Here is a 16,218-nt window from a genome sequence, read left to right on the forward strand (position 1 = left end):
GTTTCGTAGCTTCTACTAGACGGATACTACCGGTCAATGGTGGTTGGTTGTTGGCTGTCTCTGCTGTGCGATTGTTGTTTCTGTAAATGGTTGTGGTTTGGAGAATTTATTGAATTTCCCGAACACAGCGATGAAACGCGCTTTTGCGTTGTGATAGTAACTGGTTTGACTGCTTTCGTGGCTTGTTGTGCTGATAATATGATTAGGGAGAGAGATTTCTAACAAGCTGTCCAGACACGGGGAGTCGCTCGCTTGGATTTATTTAAAAATTGAAGCTGCGTATTGAAATACCGTATTTTAATCGTTCGCTTGGATTATTCGTAAGTCTGGGAAAGTACACTCATCAAGTTTATTATAAATGGAACATCATACTATTCGTTTAAATGTAGAAACCACGAAACTACTTGTCGAAGTCATTGGTATCGACATTTAAGGCCTGATTCTAGTGAGCGTTTATTAGCTCAATCTTAGTTTCACTAATTCTGGTATTATTTAATGGTTGCCTTTCTCAACGACTTTACAATCAATTGTGCATATGAGATTGTCATAGACATTTTTATCATTTGCTTAGTGCTAGTAGCGCATAATCGTCTTTAGATATTTCAATATTTAAGCACTGCAGTTATGTAATTTTTTTAGGGATTCGTTTTTAACCGCATTTTCTTCAGACTAATCTACAGTTAGAGTTCTTCGCCAACATGTTCTGTTCATTCTATGGTTTCTGGAAACAAAGGAGTGAACCAGCTGTTATATAAAATTAGTTTTCAATTCTACAGGATCATCAGACACTTGAAGGAAGGTTCACATGTTCATAGAAATTAAATCAGTACTTCACCAGAACAGAACTCGTGGTTTCCCGGGTCATTATGCCAGTTCATGTTGTTCGCCTTTACCGATGACAATGCTGTCACGATGCATTCACCCAAGCGTACTCGCGGAACACCACTGTGCTGTCGTCGTTGAAGTTTCGCGTCTGGCATCCGCTACACGGCACCAAACACTCCAATCGTGCCAGCCCAGTTACAGTGCTGCAGAAGTGCCCGAATGTAATCAGTGTAACGCTCTGTAATACGCTTCGCACGAGAACCGTTCGTACATGGCCACTGGCTACCATTGGGTGCTGATAGGCGAGAGTTGTTTGCTGTGCCCAAGATGGAACTCTGCACACCAAGCCGAGGAACTTTATGGAACGTTGGACCTGCTGGTGTCCAACCGAACTCTCCTCCGTTCCCATCCATCGCTCGTGGCCGTTGATTCTAGACAACAGATGAACGATAAGCTAAACGGCGCGCATCACCACACAGCAAGCAGCAGCAGCAGCAGCATCGTAACATTCGTGCGTAACATTTGTTTCCTTGGCCAGTCTGGGTGGCCAGCCAGTGCTGTCTTGCGACGACAGCCATCTCTTAAAGGCGCGCTCCGTCGTCTGCTCCATCGTCTGGCACGTTGTTTCACATTTTTCATTTTGCATTTTCCTCGCGCATTCACTACGCCGAGTGGCACTTTTGCCCGTGGTGGTGGTGGTGGTGGTGCTGCTGCTGCTGCTGCTACTACTGCTTAGCCCCCAATTCAGCCGCTGGCCGATGATTTATGATGACATAATGTCCATTTATTGCAACAAACTGCAGATGAGCCGTGCGACGACGACCAAGATGGCACAAGAACAACGAACATGGTTGTCGTGACGTGATGGTCCTGGCGCTTGAGAATCCGGTCTGTCCTCTGGCAAGCTCGATGGCCTAGCATTGCTGCTGGCTGCTGGCTGGCTCCGATGGCTACCGGCTTTCCGTGGTGTCAGGTTGCGTGGTTTGTCCGTTTGGTGCAAACGGTCGAGCGATTAGCCTGATGGACTCACTTGATGGAGCCGCATACGCATATCAGTCTCGAGGTTGGACCGACGACGACTCGAGGATGTCTCGAGACGGGTTCCAGGAAATTCAGTTGCCCGGGTATCACCAGTTTCTGCTCATCGCTCAAGCGATGTTTCATGTGTTGGAACGATTGGCTAATGGCATTTTCAATCAACTGTACTGCTCGAATGGAGGCAGCCGCCAGATGGAAGGCTGGCATCTTTAAACCATGCCCAACATCAAAAGTTCCTCATCCAATCCATCCACAACCAAACCGACGCTCGCTCGTTCGAATGGAGAAAACTAAACGCAAAACCGCAGGAGTATCCGTCATAAAGTTTGCGAAAATATTAGCGAACCAAAATGGACCGTGGAGTGGTGCAGCATAACCATATAACATGAAACCGTACACACATTATCAAATGAACATTCTTAATTTGGTTAAAAGCTTTGCCGACAGCGCCACCACGGACAGTTATCTCAATTTTGTTCGCTTGGTTTTTTGCGTTTTACTCTCCGTGACAATGCAACCGACGGGGGTGAAGCGACGGATGCAGCTTTTATGCATCTCCGGTAAGCGGCTTACCGGATGACGTAATATGCGGTGCTACGGAAAATGGGATTGAGTCGTTTCCTGGTGAAACAGGTGATGCTTGCCTGCGTGGTAAAAGCTGTGGTTCCGGGACATTACACCGGCAGTCTAATTACAGGGAGTAGAGTTTTACTGGAATGTAGCAAACTGATGAGTAGAAGCGAGGTTTCTAAGAATCATCAGTTCCCATACGTTGGCAATGCTACTATACAGTAATTCCACTGTGTACTGTGTGTCTACTCCACTAATTCCTCCAATCATTGCCGCTAATTTGGTTTTGCAATTAATTTCAGGACCCCGTAGGGCACTGGAGTCACCCTTAGCCGGTTAATTATCGTCAGCAAAACCGAAAACGGGCCCCAAAAGCCCAAGAAGACAATTACATTTCCTCCATAAAACCTAATTAACCTCTTCGAGGGGTCCTGAACTTTGGTTTATCGCCTGGCCTGAGGTCGGTGGGCCCTACCAGTGTATGGGAGTGGATCGATACCGGGTGCGTTACACGAGGCTGTTGGTGAAACCAGAGCTTGAGCGTGACGATTCCCATAAGAATTGCCTTCGAGGTCGAGCGCGAGCGTCAGCGATGCTGGATTTTTCCGAAATAACTTTGAACCTCAGCTGCAGCTCAGCTCAGCTTTGTTTACAGCTGCAAACGGGGTGTTCATTTGGCCAATGAAATTGAGAAAAATTATCTTTCTCACACCGAGAAGGAGCTGTAAGTAAGAAACAATTTAACATTGATTTCGTCACTCGTCGGCTCAGCATTCGTGAGACTTGCGCAGCGTTATATGATGTAATCCTTCCTTTTTTTGTTGTCAGAAAAGGGAGTGAAGGAGAGCAGGCGAATCCAACTATCTAGCTGCTGTTCAAAAGTGCATAAAAACCGATGCAAATGAACGGAAAAGTGGTCGCTCGACCACCAATGCTTACCTGGTACCATTCCTGGCCTGTACTCGCGATGAAAAGTTAAAGTTGATTGCGAAGATTGATGAAAGGAGGCTGGAAGGAAGAGTTTGGGGTGAGCAGAAGAGGGAAGAAGAGGAGTAAGGTGCCCGCCTGTTCGAGCTGCGCTGCGCATTGACCAGAATCAAATTAAAAGTAATCTGGAAGAGAAAACTTTTTAATTTCTTTTTAATTATATCAATACTCCAAAGCCCAACGCGATGAGATGGGTGGTGGAGGCGCCCTCGCCTGGGAGCAAACTTTCGCCGGCTTGCAATTCCCTGGTTCGAGCCGGTTGGCCGAAAGGCTCCGGACGCACGATGGCCTAGGTAGGAAAGGCCTCTGCCATTGCGCGATGCAAAGCAAAAAAAGGAATTCGTTCGTATTTTTTTAGACAGTGAGATAAAGAGAGGAAGGAAAGTGGTGCCTCTGTGCGTCACCATCCGTTGGCTTGGGTGACAAACCCCTTCCGCCCCGAAAAGGGGTTCCACCGGTAGGCACCGGAGGCTATTTGAGGTTCCGTTTCCTCGGAAAGTCATCCGAACGTCTTCGTTGCGGTAGCTTGTGCGCTCGAGGCGCACTGACCAAGCCTGTCCTGGGCCGGACCGGACTGAACAGGGCTGGTAAAGTGGAGGACAGCTGATTGCTGACATTTAATTTCCGCTGAAAACACGTCTCGTCTCATGCGCGTACGGAGGGAATGTGTCGGAAGTGGGACAATTATTGCTTTTTCTCTCCTTGCATGGGGCCTGGTGCATCGTCGATGCAATGTGCGGAACATCGAGCTGCACTTCGTTGTGTACGAAAGTGCTTTAATAAATCTGCAATGGTTTTGAAATATTTTTACTTTAATGCAACAGCTTAAAATTGGTAGTATAACAACTTTGTATGAGATCTAGTAGCCTATTTGACATTCTACGCTACTTCGTTAATAGTTCTCCTACTTTTCCGGAAGCAACCATCTTAAAATGGCTTTCCGCATAATGCTACTCCGTACTCGTGCATAAGAAATGCTCCTCAAACACGGTACGCCAAGAAATGGACACAAAAAAAACAGGCCACAAATTTACTCGCGCTCTAAACGAAAGTTCATCGAGAGTTTGCAATTAGGAGGCACCTCCTAAGGGGAGGAGAAGTTTGGCAAAGTTTCAAGACCCACAGGCTCACCGAGCAGCGAGGATTTACATCCCCAGCCACGCGGTTGTTTACCGCGTGATTCGCGAAATTCCCTTCGTTCTGCTTCCCGCGGATTGCACTGATTAGTGTGCGTTTGACCGTGGCAGCCCACTCCCTCCGGTGGGTGGCCACCGTAGGAAGGGCGCGATTGTTTACGCGATCATCGGCGCCGGTGTTTCTGCAATTGTTTTTTTTTTTGTTCTCTGTTGGCTGCTAAGAACCGACAAACAATGTTTTACGCAGCACTTTCTGTGCTCACCCACAGGGGCGGGTGAAAACTTTCCGTTTGCCGAAATCCCGGATTAATAATAATAACTGACCCCTGGAGTGGTTGCGTGGGGATGGTGCGTTGTGGATTGGCGTTTCTAGGAACGCCATTAGGGCCAAGGGCCTCTCGATGCGAGCGATGGATTAATTATTGAAATGGGGAACAAATGAATACGATTTGTATCCCGCTGGTCCAGGTCCAGTAATGTTGGTCCGCTAAATCCATGGTTTATGTAAAGCGAGGAATTTTATTCATGTTTCTGCTACCGGAGCACCTGATCCTTTGATCAGGGTGCTCTATTCTAGTTGGGTTATTGCACTTCCTCTTAAAGGGAACGGAGGAATGTTTTTATTTGAATTTCAACTACGATTGAAGGCCATGCTGTGAAAATTTAAAAATATCTAAAATGTAACTTCTTATAAGAGCTGCTAACATTTTGCAGATCCAAACGTTCTTGCAAGAAAAAGACGTTTAATTCAATTACAAAAGCCTGCAGCCCTTTCAAACCAAATTGTCTCTATCAAGACATCAAATTACGGCCACACCTCACCTCACATCATCCCGCACTGACGGTACCTCTGCAATACCTTAATCGATCCACCGATCTGTACCAATTAGACTGTCCCAGTTCGCGTCGCGACTTTGCGAATAATAATAATAATTCGTACGCGAACGCGCGGGATACGCGCCCATTCCCGCAATTTGAAGCAATTAAGGTTAAACATGGGCATTCATGTAACGTCTACCTTTGGCTTGATAGCCGGTGCGGACGGACAGAGACAGACACGCAAAAAAAAAGGAGAGCCGAAGCAGACATTCACACCCCTGCGCCGGTACCGGTAGATTCGCACACAGCGGTCGGCTACGTAAAAAAAGAGCAGATTTTTTCCAATGGAATTTCTGATCACCGTGGATCCCGTAAGTAGAGTATCACTATCGCTCGACCCGCTCCGTTCCCTTGTCGTCACGCGTCTCTCGCTCTAATTGCGAATAGTTTAGAGTGCGCAGAATGATTGATCTTTTCGCAACGCAATGCCACGTGATATCGGGCACTCGCTCAGGCATTCCATTCACGGTGCAAGAGACTTACTTTGGAGTTCAAACAACTAGGAGGGCTAGCGGGTGTGAAGCGTGAAATGTGAGCCTTCAAGGCTGGTCCACTGCTACACCGCTGGCTTCTTTTGGCGCCTCTCGCCAGCGTGATGATGAATTGATAGTTTTCACGCCCGATGAAGACGTTTGCGTAATCGAGGTAACGTGTCGGCACACGGACCCCTCTGTCTGTCAGCCACACCGACTGAAGGTATTCGAACGAATTAATTGGCGAATAAGCGGCTAGCCTTGATCGTCAAAGGATCGCAAGAGCCCTGGTATTTGTAGTAACCGTCCGTTCGCTGGTGAACCATTGTTATGATTGTTGGGTAAGCACCTTGCTCCTTGCCAGCTTTGCTGCTCCCATTTACTATCTGGAAAGCGGAAAGCGCAACGTAAATCGAATAACCACACATCATCATCATCATCATGATTCCGAGCACCGGAGCACCGGAACACCTCGGTGCGGGTCAACTAATTGAACCACCAGCGAGCACTAACTCGCTCGACACACACTCCAGCAACCGTGTAATCCTCTGGGTGGTGGGAAAATGCAGGAAAATCCACCCAACGTCCATCCGGACGCGCCTGCACTTCCTGGTGTACGAGTACGAGTGGCAAACCACCGGGCCCACCATAACTTATGCGCCGCACGCCATCGGTTGCCGGGCAGTTTATTATCCAATTACTGCTGGACCGAAGCAGAGAGGGCCACGTGTGTGGCCACTCTCGGACACACGTGCTGGGATGCTCTCGACCATTTGACCACCTGAATTGGAACACCCGGGGGGTGTTGGAAAGATTTCTTTTTACCTCCAATTTCCGCTTCCTCCTTCTCGGTCTCGCTAGTGGCGCCGTTCGCTATGCAGCACCTTTGCACTCTTTTGGTCTGCTATGCAGCTATGGTGTACCTGGTGGTGGTTTTCATTCTATTTCTGAACACACACAATCTCCCTATCGCTGCCTATTAGTCGAAGAATCGAAATCGTTCATGAATTATTGTTTGACTGCGTTTGTTCGTTGTTTGGGGCTGCATCTGCTCATCGACACCTACTTCATTTATGCTTGAAAAGGGGGGAGTGCAAAGAGGTGGTACAATATACGATTCCGATAGCTTGTTTGTTCCGACCAAGCTATGCATTTGAAAGATGGAAAAATGCTGAATAAAAGTAATTGAAACGATTCGTGATTCGTGGCTATTTCTGCTTTGGTGACTGTAGCTCACGGTTTTGATAAGAATTTTATGATTCTTCTCCAAAAACATTGACCATGTTGTGATGTGCTGCCGAATAATAATCAAATTGTTCTTCTTATATTTTATTGGTTTTATTTCTATTCCCTTCTTTCTTTAATTTTCTGTTAAGTTTCCTATGCCGATTTCTAACAAAACATTTGATATTTTAGACACTGTACAGTTAAATTTATTTAATTTTTTGTTTATTCTCTCCCACAGCTTTTCTCTCACTATTACTGCTGCTTGTACCAACGCGCTTGAGTTATGCTACTGCATCATCCTTGAACTGCCAGGAAGAATATACACTCTTATAAGAACTGAATACTACGTCATCGCACTTTATAAACGATAAGCCAACTCCTCAAACATCACAGGTCTTCAGAATACACGAATCAAAATGGCGGGCAACATTGGCATATTGTGGCTACTCTGCTTTTGCCTGGCGCAAGGTAAGTTGACATACATTTCAGCGCAATTATCGATTTTCCTGTCCCTACTTAAACAGCGATTTGCACAAAACCTTGAATTATAACCTCTCCCCACCCGTGGGGGGTCGGCCACAAGGCCGCACTTAAATCACTTTTGTTTTCGTCACGCCACTAACTGCTCCATTGGCAAACGTCCTAATCAGTGATTAATTATCCTTTCGGGAGCAACAGCAGCACCCAAACCACTCGCTGTGGGTCTCATTTGGCAGGCAAAGTTTTACGATTCGCGCACGGAATGTATCCTTGACTACCGTGTGAGGCTCCCTTTCCCGGTTCCAGGAACTCACGAACCCTGCTCACATTCCAAGAAGGCGAATCCTTTACGTGGCCAGCCTTGGTTTGGCTGCAGCAATTTGTTGGTGACATCCAGTGCCATGGACCCCGCTTGTTGACGTGGCCCTGGAGAAGCTTCACATGCACCCTTCACTTGCGAGGGACTAGGTGCCAGACCTAGGAACCAATTATTGACACGCCAGCCTCACGAGACGTGTAGGAACGAAGGGAGGGAGGCCAACAATCGCATGGCGTGTCAAACGTCACCAGCCACAACTCGCAACTCAAGATGTTCGTGATCGCGGTAACTCGGTTACACGGTGGCACGATTTGGCTTCCTAACCTCGTGAACTGCCTCGTTTGGACTGCCGGGTAGGCGGCCACGATTTCGCTCTCCCAACCGACAACCTAACCTCAATCTTGAACACAGGCCTCCACGTTTCTCGGTCGGTCAGCAGCAGTGCCGGCGGTCGATCGTTTAGCAGCACCAGCAGCAGCAGCAGCACTAGAGTGGCCACCCCAAAAGGAACCACCCCAAAAAGCTCCCAAGGAATAGTTATGTTTATGCAAATGTCATTACACCACCGGAAGGCGAGCGGGATGGGGACGCTGACGCGTCCATTGGGTTGGTGGCGTGCGACAGGGAAAACTTTAATGAAAAGTGCCATCTAACCTACAAAATAATTTTCCTCGCTTCACTTTGCGGTTCGGTTTGGCCATATTTCTTTGTCTCCTGTGAGAGAGAGAGGGAGAGAGACAAGGAGGAAGGGACTGGACTACCAAGACGACAGCTTGGGCCGGAGCGAAACTTTATGACCTCCTTCTAGGGTGGTCAAACTGTGGGAAGGGACGGGCATGCCATTGGGTGGATCCGGAAGGGTGGCGCTATCGTGGAGAAAACAGACAAACGACTTGCAAACCACTGGGCCAAAGGACAAAGTCAGAAGTGGCAGCAGCAGTGGCAGCAGCAGTGGCACTGGCACGGTACGGCTGGCTGCAGGAAGTCACAATTTACCATCACAATAAACGCAGACCCACCGTCGACAATGGACGACATGGTGCATTTGCGTTCCGTATGCGTCAGCCCCGGGAGTTATGGAGCTGTCGTTGGAGTAAATAATCGAACGGCGAACGTCCTCTCGCAGACGCAGTTTTGGGTGAGAGAGAGAGAGAGAGAGAACGAAGAAAGTCACTACGAGACGAGCTTTGGACCATATGGAACCTTTTGGTGGAACTAATTCCGGACACCGAAGTGCAAATTGAAGAATGTTTCTGTGGCGGCGCGCTGTTTGCTTAAGATAAGGGGCTCCCTTAGTTTTGTGGTGGTGCTGCTCGGTAGGTAAATATGTTGTACATTTGAATGTCTGCGTTGTTTACTGTTTACGCCTGATTTCTGACTTGGGAGTTGGTATTTGAACATTTTATTGACAAATTAGCCCAAGTTTTGCAATAATTATGAGTACAGCAATTGAGGAAAATTGTATAAACGTTTTTTCTAACCAAAATTCCTCTCCAGAATAGAAGGCTTTGAATGTCGAGACAAAACATGTCAAGTTGATGTTAGAGCAATGGGTGCTGTGATGCTTTTTCAGAACTAACTGCCATCGTGTTCATTCTTCCATCTGCAAGTAACAAGACTAGAAGTCAATTTCAATGATGGCGTCGATCAGCGGAAGATGCTCCAATAATTAGTACATAATGTACATCCCATGCTGGGCAAATCTTGTTAGCCCAGAAAGGTGTAGCGTGTAGCCCGTACTTACGTGTCACAAAAGAACTATGCGTCCAATCAGCTTGATGTCTCTGGCCATTCCGACTCCACCCAATACTCCCACTCCTGCCGCAATTCCTACCGAAGCCAATCAACCAAATGTCGAGTGTGTGGTACATTTTCTTGTGCTTCTCGCACAAAACAAAAAGAAAACAAAGCCTGCCAAAGGCTCCGGTGCTGATTGCTTTCCGATCGGCACCGGCCCCAGTGCACATCTCTCTCTCTCTCTCTCTCTCTCTTTTAGTTTCCGGTCCCAGTGCCCAGCGACTGTCCTAGCTAGAGCTGCTTGACAATCGCAAGAAAAATAATGATTTCTAGCAAACAATCCACTTACCACCCGCCGGGTTTGCTAGTTCTCCCGGTGCTAGTGATGCCAGATGGCCGTCGTCAAGGACTCATCGTCGTCACCGTCGTCGTCGTGGTCGTCGTTCCGTCCCGAGGACGATAATGGGTCCGGTAATGGTCGGCTGGTCGGTTGGTCCGGCAGCAGGTGTATATTTTGTAGCCAATTTCCGGTAATAGCATTAGACCCTCGGCACGGTCCCCGGGCCAATCCTATCGATTGCTGGCTCCAATCGATCGATACGGTACTGCGGTGGAGCATTGAAGGTGATTGTTGCCCCTCGCACTTACGTGATTGTTGAAAGAAGGTGGCCACTTTCGGCAACACCGGCGTGTGACATCGGTTTCCCCGGGTTGTATCCTGTTACTGAGGAACTTTTTCTCGCCTTGGTGTCGTCTCCCAGGTGAATTGGCTTGTCCCATGCCCATGTGTCGTCCCGGCTGAGGTGATCTACTCTTTCGTGCCAGTTAGTGAAGGCCAGTCTGGAGGCCTCGTAATAAAGTACCTGTGTATGTTCCAATGATACAAATTTACATAAATTTCTATTTCCAATTGCACGCTCACAGCCGGCAGCGGAGTACGACAGCGCTGGCGTTGGTATGGTGCCTGCCAAGGGACTTTACTACTTCGGTCCAGAGAAAGAGAGAGAACAGGTCGACCAAACCGAGGTCATGCTCGAGGGGCTGTTGATTATACGATGCTTCACGCTAGCACTCATCCTTCTCTTCCTCCTCCCGGGGAGGCTCGAGACCGACGGTTGTCTCTCGACGGAAATATGTTCCCGAAAACCACGTATGCACCCTTAACCGGTACCGCCAATTATCGACTTTTGGTCCAGGAGTGACCGGGCGAGACGGAACAGGAAGGGCACGATGGCCACCAGCAGCACCACCACGAGCATTGCTACACATTGTCTGGCGACCAGGACCGAGCAACCGAGACGGTGCAAAGGAAAAAGTTTTGTTTACCTCCTGGCCTCCTGCTCTTCCCTTTCCCTTTCCGTCCTTCCTGGCTGTTTCGTGCTTGGCGTCCGTTTATGTGTGGAACAGTTTTCCGTCGCTTTTCCTTCTGACTTTTTTTTTGCTGTTGTGTTGCTTTTTGTCCTCACAAAAACGCCAACGGCACTACCGGCCAGGCCAGCAAGCAGCAGGCAGCTCTTGGCGTTATCTTGCGCTGTCCAAGTGTCGAGTAGAGTGGGGGGGACCGGACCTGCGTGTCGTGTGCTCGAGTGGATGGTGTGGTGGTCTAGGGGGTGACCGGAACCGGAACAGGCCGGTACATTGTACGGGATAGCCTACAATTAGGCGCTAGAGCGCGAGGGATATTGATTTCCTCGAAATGGTTGCTCGTAAAAGTGCGAATCGAATCGAATCGATGTTCTGTTCCATTAGTAAAGAGTTTTTTGGGAAAATGAAGCTTTGCGTGAATTGAATTGCAACCTTGCAAAAGACAAAAGAAAGTACTGCATTCGTTCTCACAGCATTTGATTTATTGAAAATCAAATACTCACCCGAAATGTGATCCAAGTTCTGGAACATGGAATGCCACACCATGAAACACCCCGGGGCGCCTCACGAGTGCCTCTTGGGCGCTACCTTTCCCCAATTACAGCATCTTCCCCACACCGGCAGGTGGCTAATGGAAGATGATTAGCAGGTACCGAGAATGTGAGAAGTTTCGGTTAATTTGCAGTTAGACAAACTTACCTACAGCAGTGCCACAGCACCACAAAAACCATCTTCAGCACCACCGTTGTCATCGCAAGGGACGAGAACGGGGTAGAACGGTAGAGCCGAGTTTCACTGCCTCAGAAGTTATTGCCACTAATAGGCGGAAGTTGTGCGTAAAATGGAACCAATGCTCCATAGTGGACCAGATCATACGGTCCACTGTTCTCCCCCGGGATAGCGCTTGCCGGTTTGCCGGGAACGACTAAGCGGACAGCAGACTCTGCAGACCAACAGATCCTTCTTTCCACCGTCACCGTGCCACCTTACACCATCTGAAGGAAGCAATTAGATACCAACAGAGACCGACTGTACGTGCTCTGTATGTGAGAGGGAGAGAGAGAGAGAGAGAGAGTGAGAAATGTGGTGCAATTAAATGCAAATTAAGTTGGAGAAAAGACTAATTAAAGTTAAATTTCAAACCATTTGCTATTTGCCTGCGCTCAGCGTTAGCACCGGGCGCACCAACGGGGGTTGCCAATATTGTGATGATGTTGTTTTCTGGAGCGCTCAAGCAAGCCATGGACCAGCAGTCCGGTCAAAAGCCCCAACCGTAGCAACGGCGAATCGGACTTCGATCCAGTGCTTCTTGTGCGAAATCTCACCACCAACGGGAAACTGCAACGCCGAACGAATGCTGCTGCCGTTCCGTGCTCGCCCGGTACCACTCGACAGGGAGCTCCATTTTTCTTCCCCAATTTAGTGACTGGCCGGTGAGAAAAACAGATTGACTGTTGTCAGTGGAAAACTTTGAAACCTTTTGTGAGGCTGGCATATGTGAGATGCGTCGTTGGTTCGCTTTGTGTTCCCAAAATTCAACCGGCTTCGGTAGTGAATGGAACTGTGTTCCTCTCACCTTCGTGTCGGCAGTAGATCCGACAAAACATGACCACCAGTCTGACCGGAAGATAGGGCTTCCGCTGCTACGAGTGCCAGCGTGCCAGAGCTCGATGGTGGTGGATTGTTCAGGGCTGTGCCTAGTGCCTGTGTGGCATTTAAGTTTTTCCATTAGTTCTCAATTTCGACGCCATAATTAAAGCTCAATTTTGTTGCCTCTGTGTCTGGTGTGCTGGTGTGCTGGTCTGGCGTGCTCGGTGTCCCAATGGAGGGTCCTTTGCAACAGAAGCACCTTTTGAGCAGAAATTAGCTAAACTGGTTCGTGCTGCTGCTGCTCCTGCTGATGTCCTGAAGCCACCGGAAGCCAAATTTATGCTCTCGTTCAGGGCAGGTAACATAATTTTCAACACTGATTGAAACACGGGCACAGAGTGCATTGTTCGTCCGTTACTGCTTCAATTAGTTAGCAGTTTTACTGGGCTGCTTGCAAGTTTGCATTATTTTATCGCTCGTAATACCAATTTGGTCGCTATGATTAGTTTTAAAACTATTCATTTAAACAACCACTTGATTACAAATTACTGTATATGTTTATTATTAACAAAAGTTTTCCTGTACAAACTGATTATGCACTCCCGAATTGTTCGAATATCCTATAGATTCATCAATTTGGCTTTCAGATTAATGTTTTAGAACGTTTTGTGGATAAAATTCTGGTCGGGTTCGTGGGATTAGAAGACAGAAAATAATTTTCCTTTTCGTTTGGTATTTGATTGGATATTTATTTGAACATTCTTGCATCCAGTCGACGCAAAACTAATGCAATCAAGGCGAGGATTCTACCAGGCAAAACAAAATTAAATTTTTACGCGTATCATTCCCTTCTCGAAGCGACCGGGGAATGCGTACCCACCGTTCTCCTCGTTGGCTCCACGACACACCAAATGTGACAAAATTGTCGTCGAAATACCGACAGCACCGACACCGGATGCCAGTTTAATGGCACATACTTTCGCGATTTTCCGTTTTTTTTTTCGCGGGTGAACGCTGGCCCCCGCTGGGAAGCGGCCCAAGGGAAGTAACATGTGTCGTCAGGATCGTCAGATCGTACCGGTGACGCCGCCCTAATGTGTCGTTTGCCCCGCAAACAAGCGCACGTTCAGTTCCTTTTATGAAAGGGGAGAGGCGAGAGGGAGATTGAAACCTTCTACGAAACAGCGGAACGAACGGAAGGGTGTGGGTACCAACTCCAATATAGGCTTACGCTGCAAAGGAATGGGAATCAGTTGAAGAGGAAAGAAAGATGTTTGCTTCCAACGAGAGTGGTAAAGCGGTGCGTTATGAATGTCGACGGCACAATTCGAGAGACGCGGTCCCGAAAATGCTGAATATGACAAACGGTCCCCCCCCCCCCTCCCCCGCTGGTAGCCAAGGGGAAAATGATCAAACATTGTTGAAGGAAATGCTTCCTAACCCTGGGACTCCCATTTATTGTACATCGCACGCTCACACGCCTCATGTAATGTCATCTCGTGTGTCTTGCGCCCAATGGAGCGGCTGCTTTGAAGCAAATTTGAGGCTATCAAAGTTACATCTTGCCATAAAAGTGAGGTGAGTCCTGGGAATGCAAAAATGCGTTGGCACCTTCGGCAGCAGCTCGGAGAAAGCATTTCGCTGGCACATCCAGTTGTGGCGTAGTTTCGTAAACTGGAATGGAAGGAGTATCCTTTCGGTACATGAAAAGATACTCAGGGAATTGATGTCGTAGCTCGAAACATTGACGCTTTGCGGTAGCAGCCTCAAAACACAGTTTTGCTTTTTTGAATAAATGTTCCAAAAACTTGGCAACAGGGCAGGTTGCAATTCATTTCTGCTTTTCAGGATTGGTCCCTGTGTTGCATCATCCTTTCGTGTTAGGTTTCGTGTTTATCTAGAGCTCTTTTCTTGTCCCGTGCGGTCAGTTCCAGCGTGACAGCGTAACATCATGGTGCTAATGCAGCGAATGCATACAATCAAAGTCAGCATAAACTCTGCATTTCGAGTGCTTCAGCATACACACCACCTAGGTGCACTCAATACGCGATAAGACCGACAGCTTAGGTGGAGTAAAGCCAACAGATAAATGTGTCACAGCGCTCGAGGATAAACTTTTCACTGCTGGGCTATAAAAAAAACCAACAGCCACTCCCGAGCACTCGCCTAATTGAGATGTTTACATACGTTTCAGTGTTGGTGAGGAGCACAAGCAGAGAAATAAAAAAAAACAGTAAAAAACGGCAAATTCTTTTTCGTTTTTTTTTCTCTAACCAGACTAACCAGGAGGAGTATCTGCGTTGCTCGTTCACAGAACACACCACACCAGACCCAACATATAAACATACAAGCGCCATTCGTTTGATGTTGGCGCAGGTTGGATGCCCGGTCGGCCCGGTCGGCCCGGTCCCTCGGCGCCCGTCAGTCGCTCTCAGACTAAACACATTCGATCGTCCTGAACATGACTTCCGTTTTTAAGGCAGGCAAGCCACGGCCTGGGTGTCTGAGTGGCTGGCTGAAGTGCGACCACGTCTGACAGCGTGGACGGTGCGCTGTTCATTCGTCGTCGTCGTTGTCGTCGTCGCGAGTACTCCCCGGGAGGCTTACGTCCTTTTTAGCATTTTAAATAAGTAACAACCATGCTTTCCCGGTCTGCCTGTCTGCCTGCCTGCTAACCGGTCTCTTCCCTGGCCGAACGTTGGTGACGCGACGCACGATGAAATGATCTGCCTGCCTGCCTGTCTGCCAGCCTATCTGGTACCTGTGTACATTCGGGGGCTTCATTTTCCTTTCATCCGGTACTTTTTCTCCCCCCCGAAAAAAACATTTGCCGTGGCTCATATGGCATGGCAGCCGTGGTGCGAGTTTATTAGTTTAGTATCGCGTGGGATTTTTCGAGATTTTTGGCTGACATGTCGACAAGCAGGGAGCCGGGAGATTGTCCTGGCGCGTGAGGTGGGGAATACCGAGCGCTTAAATGAGAATTAAGGAGATTGGCAGTTCGCTAATGGAGCATAAATCGGTGTTAGCCAGCCCATTTGTTGGTTTTCGTTCGCAAATTAAACGCACAACATTAGCAAGCGAAGAAAGCAGCGAGCATCAAAGAAAAAGTGTATTCGAGACGGGAAGCAGCCCGAATATTCAGATAGAAATGGAACGTTGCTTGGAAATGAATCGTCTAAAGGAGTTGCGTTTGGCTCTTAACCAACATTAAAAAAATATTTTAAATCTTTTTCTTACATCTGATTTAACTGAAGCAATGCTCAAGGTACATTCAAGGTTGACTCCTTCGCTCAATCCATTTCATTCTCTTTGTGCTACCGATATCCTGAAGGAAATCCCTACGTAAAAATAATATATTCCAGGTTCCTGGTGATCCATTTTCGAACAAAATACTTACTGAAGTCCCTTTCTTGCCGCACCATTCTACATCGCTAACCTAATCGTGCCGTATGCAAATCGTTCGACCGTTCGTTACTTATCGTTTGATATTGAATGTGACCGCCCTCGACACGCGAAGGGAAGTTCGTTCGCTGGATAAATCGTTGCGACTGCATCCGGTGGAATAGGTTTTGCGAAAAGAGATCCCTCC

The 16,218-nt window shown here is 47.9% G+C and overlaps 1 protein-coding gene across 3 annotated transcripts in view; it reads left to right on the plus strand.

Moving 5' to 3' along the window:
• LOC126577156 (titin) overlaps window positions 1-16,218 on the plus strand; it is a 121,157-nt gene that overhangs the window by 88,033 nt on the left and 16,906 nt on the right. For all 3 annotated transcript variants that reach the window (XM_050238592.1, XM_050238590.1, XM_050238591.1), the window contains exon 4: window positions 7,374-7,603. In XM_050238592.1, coding sequence (XP_050094549.1) covers window positions 7,552-7,603 — 52 coding nt within the window. In that variant the 5' untranslated portion in view covers window positions 7,374-7,551. The remainder of the gene's footprint in view (window positions 1-7,373; window positions 7,604-16,218) is intronic.

Source organism: Anopheles aquasalis, chromosome 3 (genome assembly GCF_943734665.1).
Source record: "Anopheles aquasalis chromosome 3, idAnoAquaMG_Q_19, whole genome shotgun sequence".
In the NCBI taxonomy this organism is placed as follows: domain Eukaryota; kingdom Metazoa; phylum Arthropoda; class Insecta; order Diptera; family Culicidae; genus Anopheles; species Anopheles aquasalis.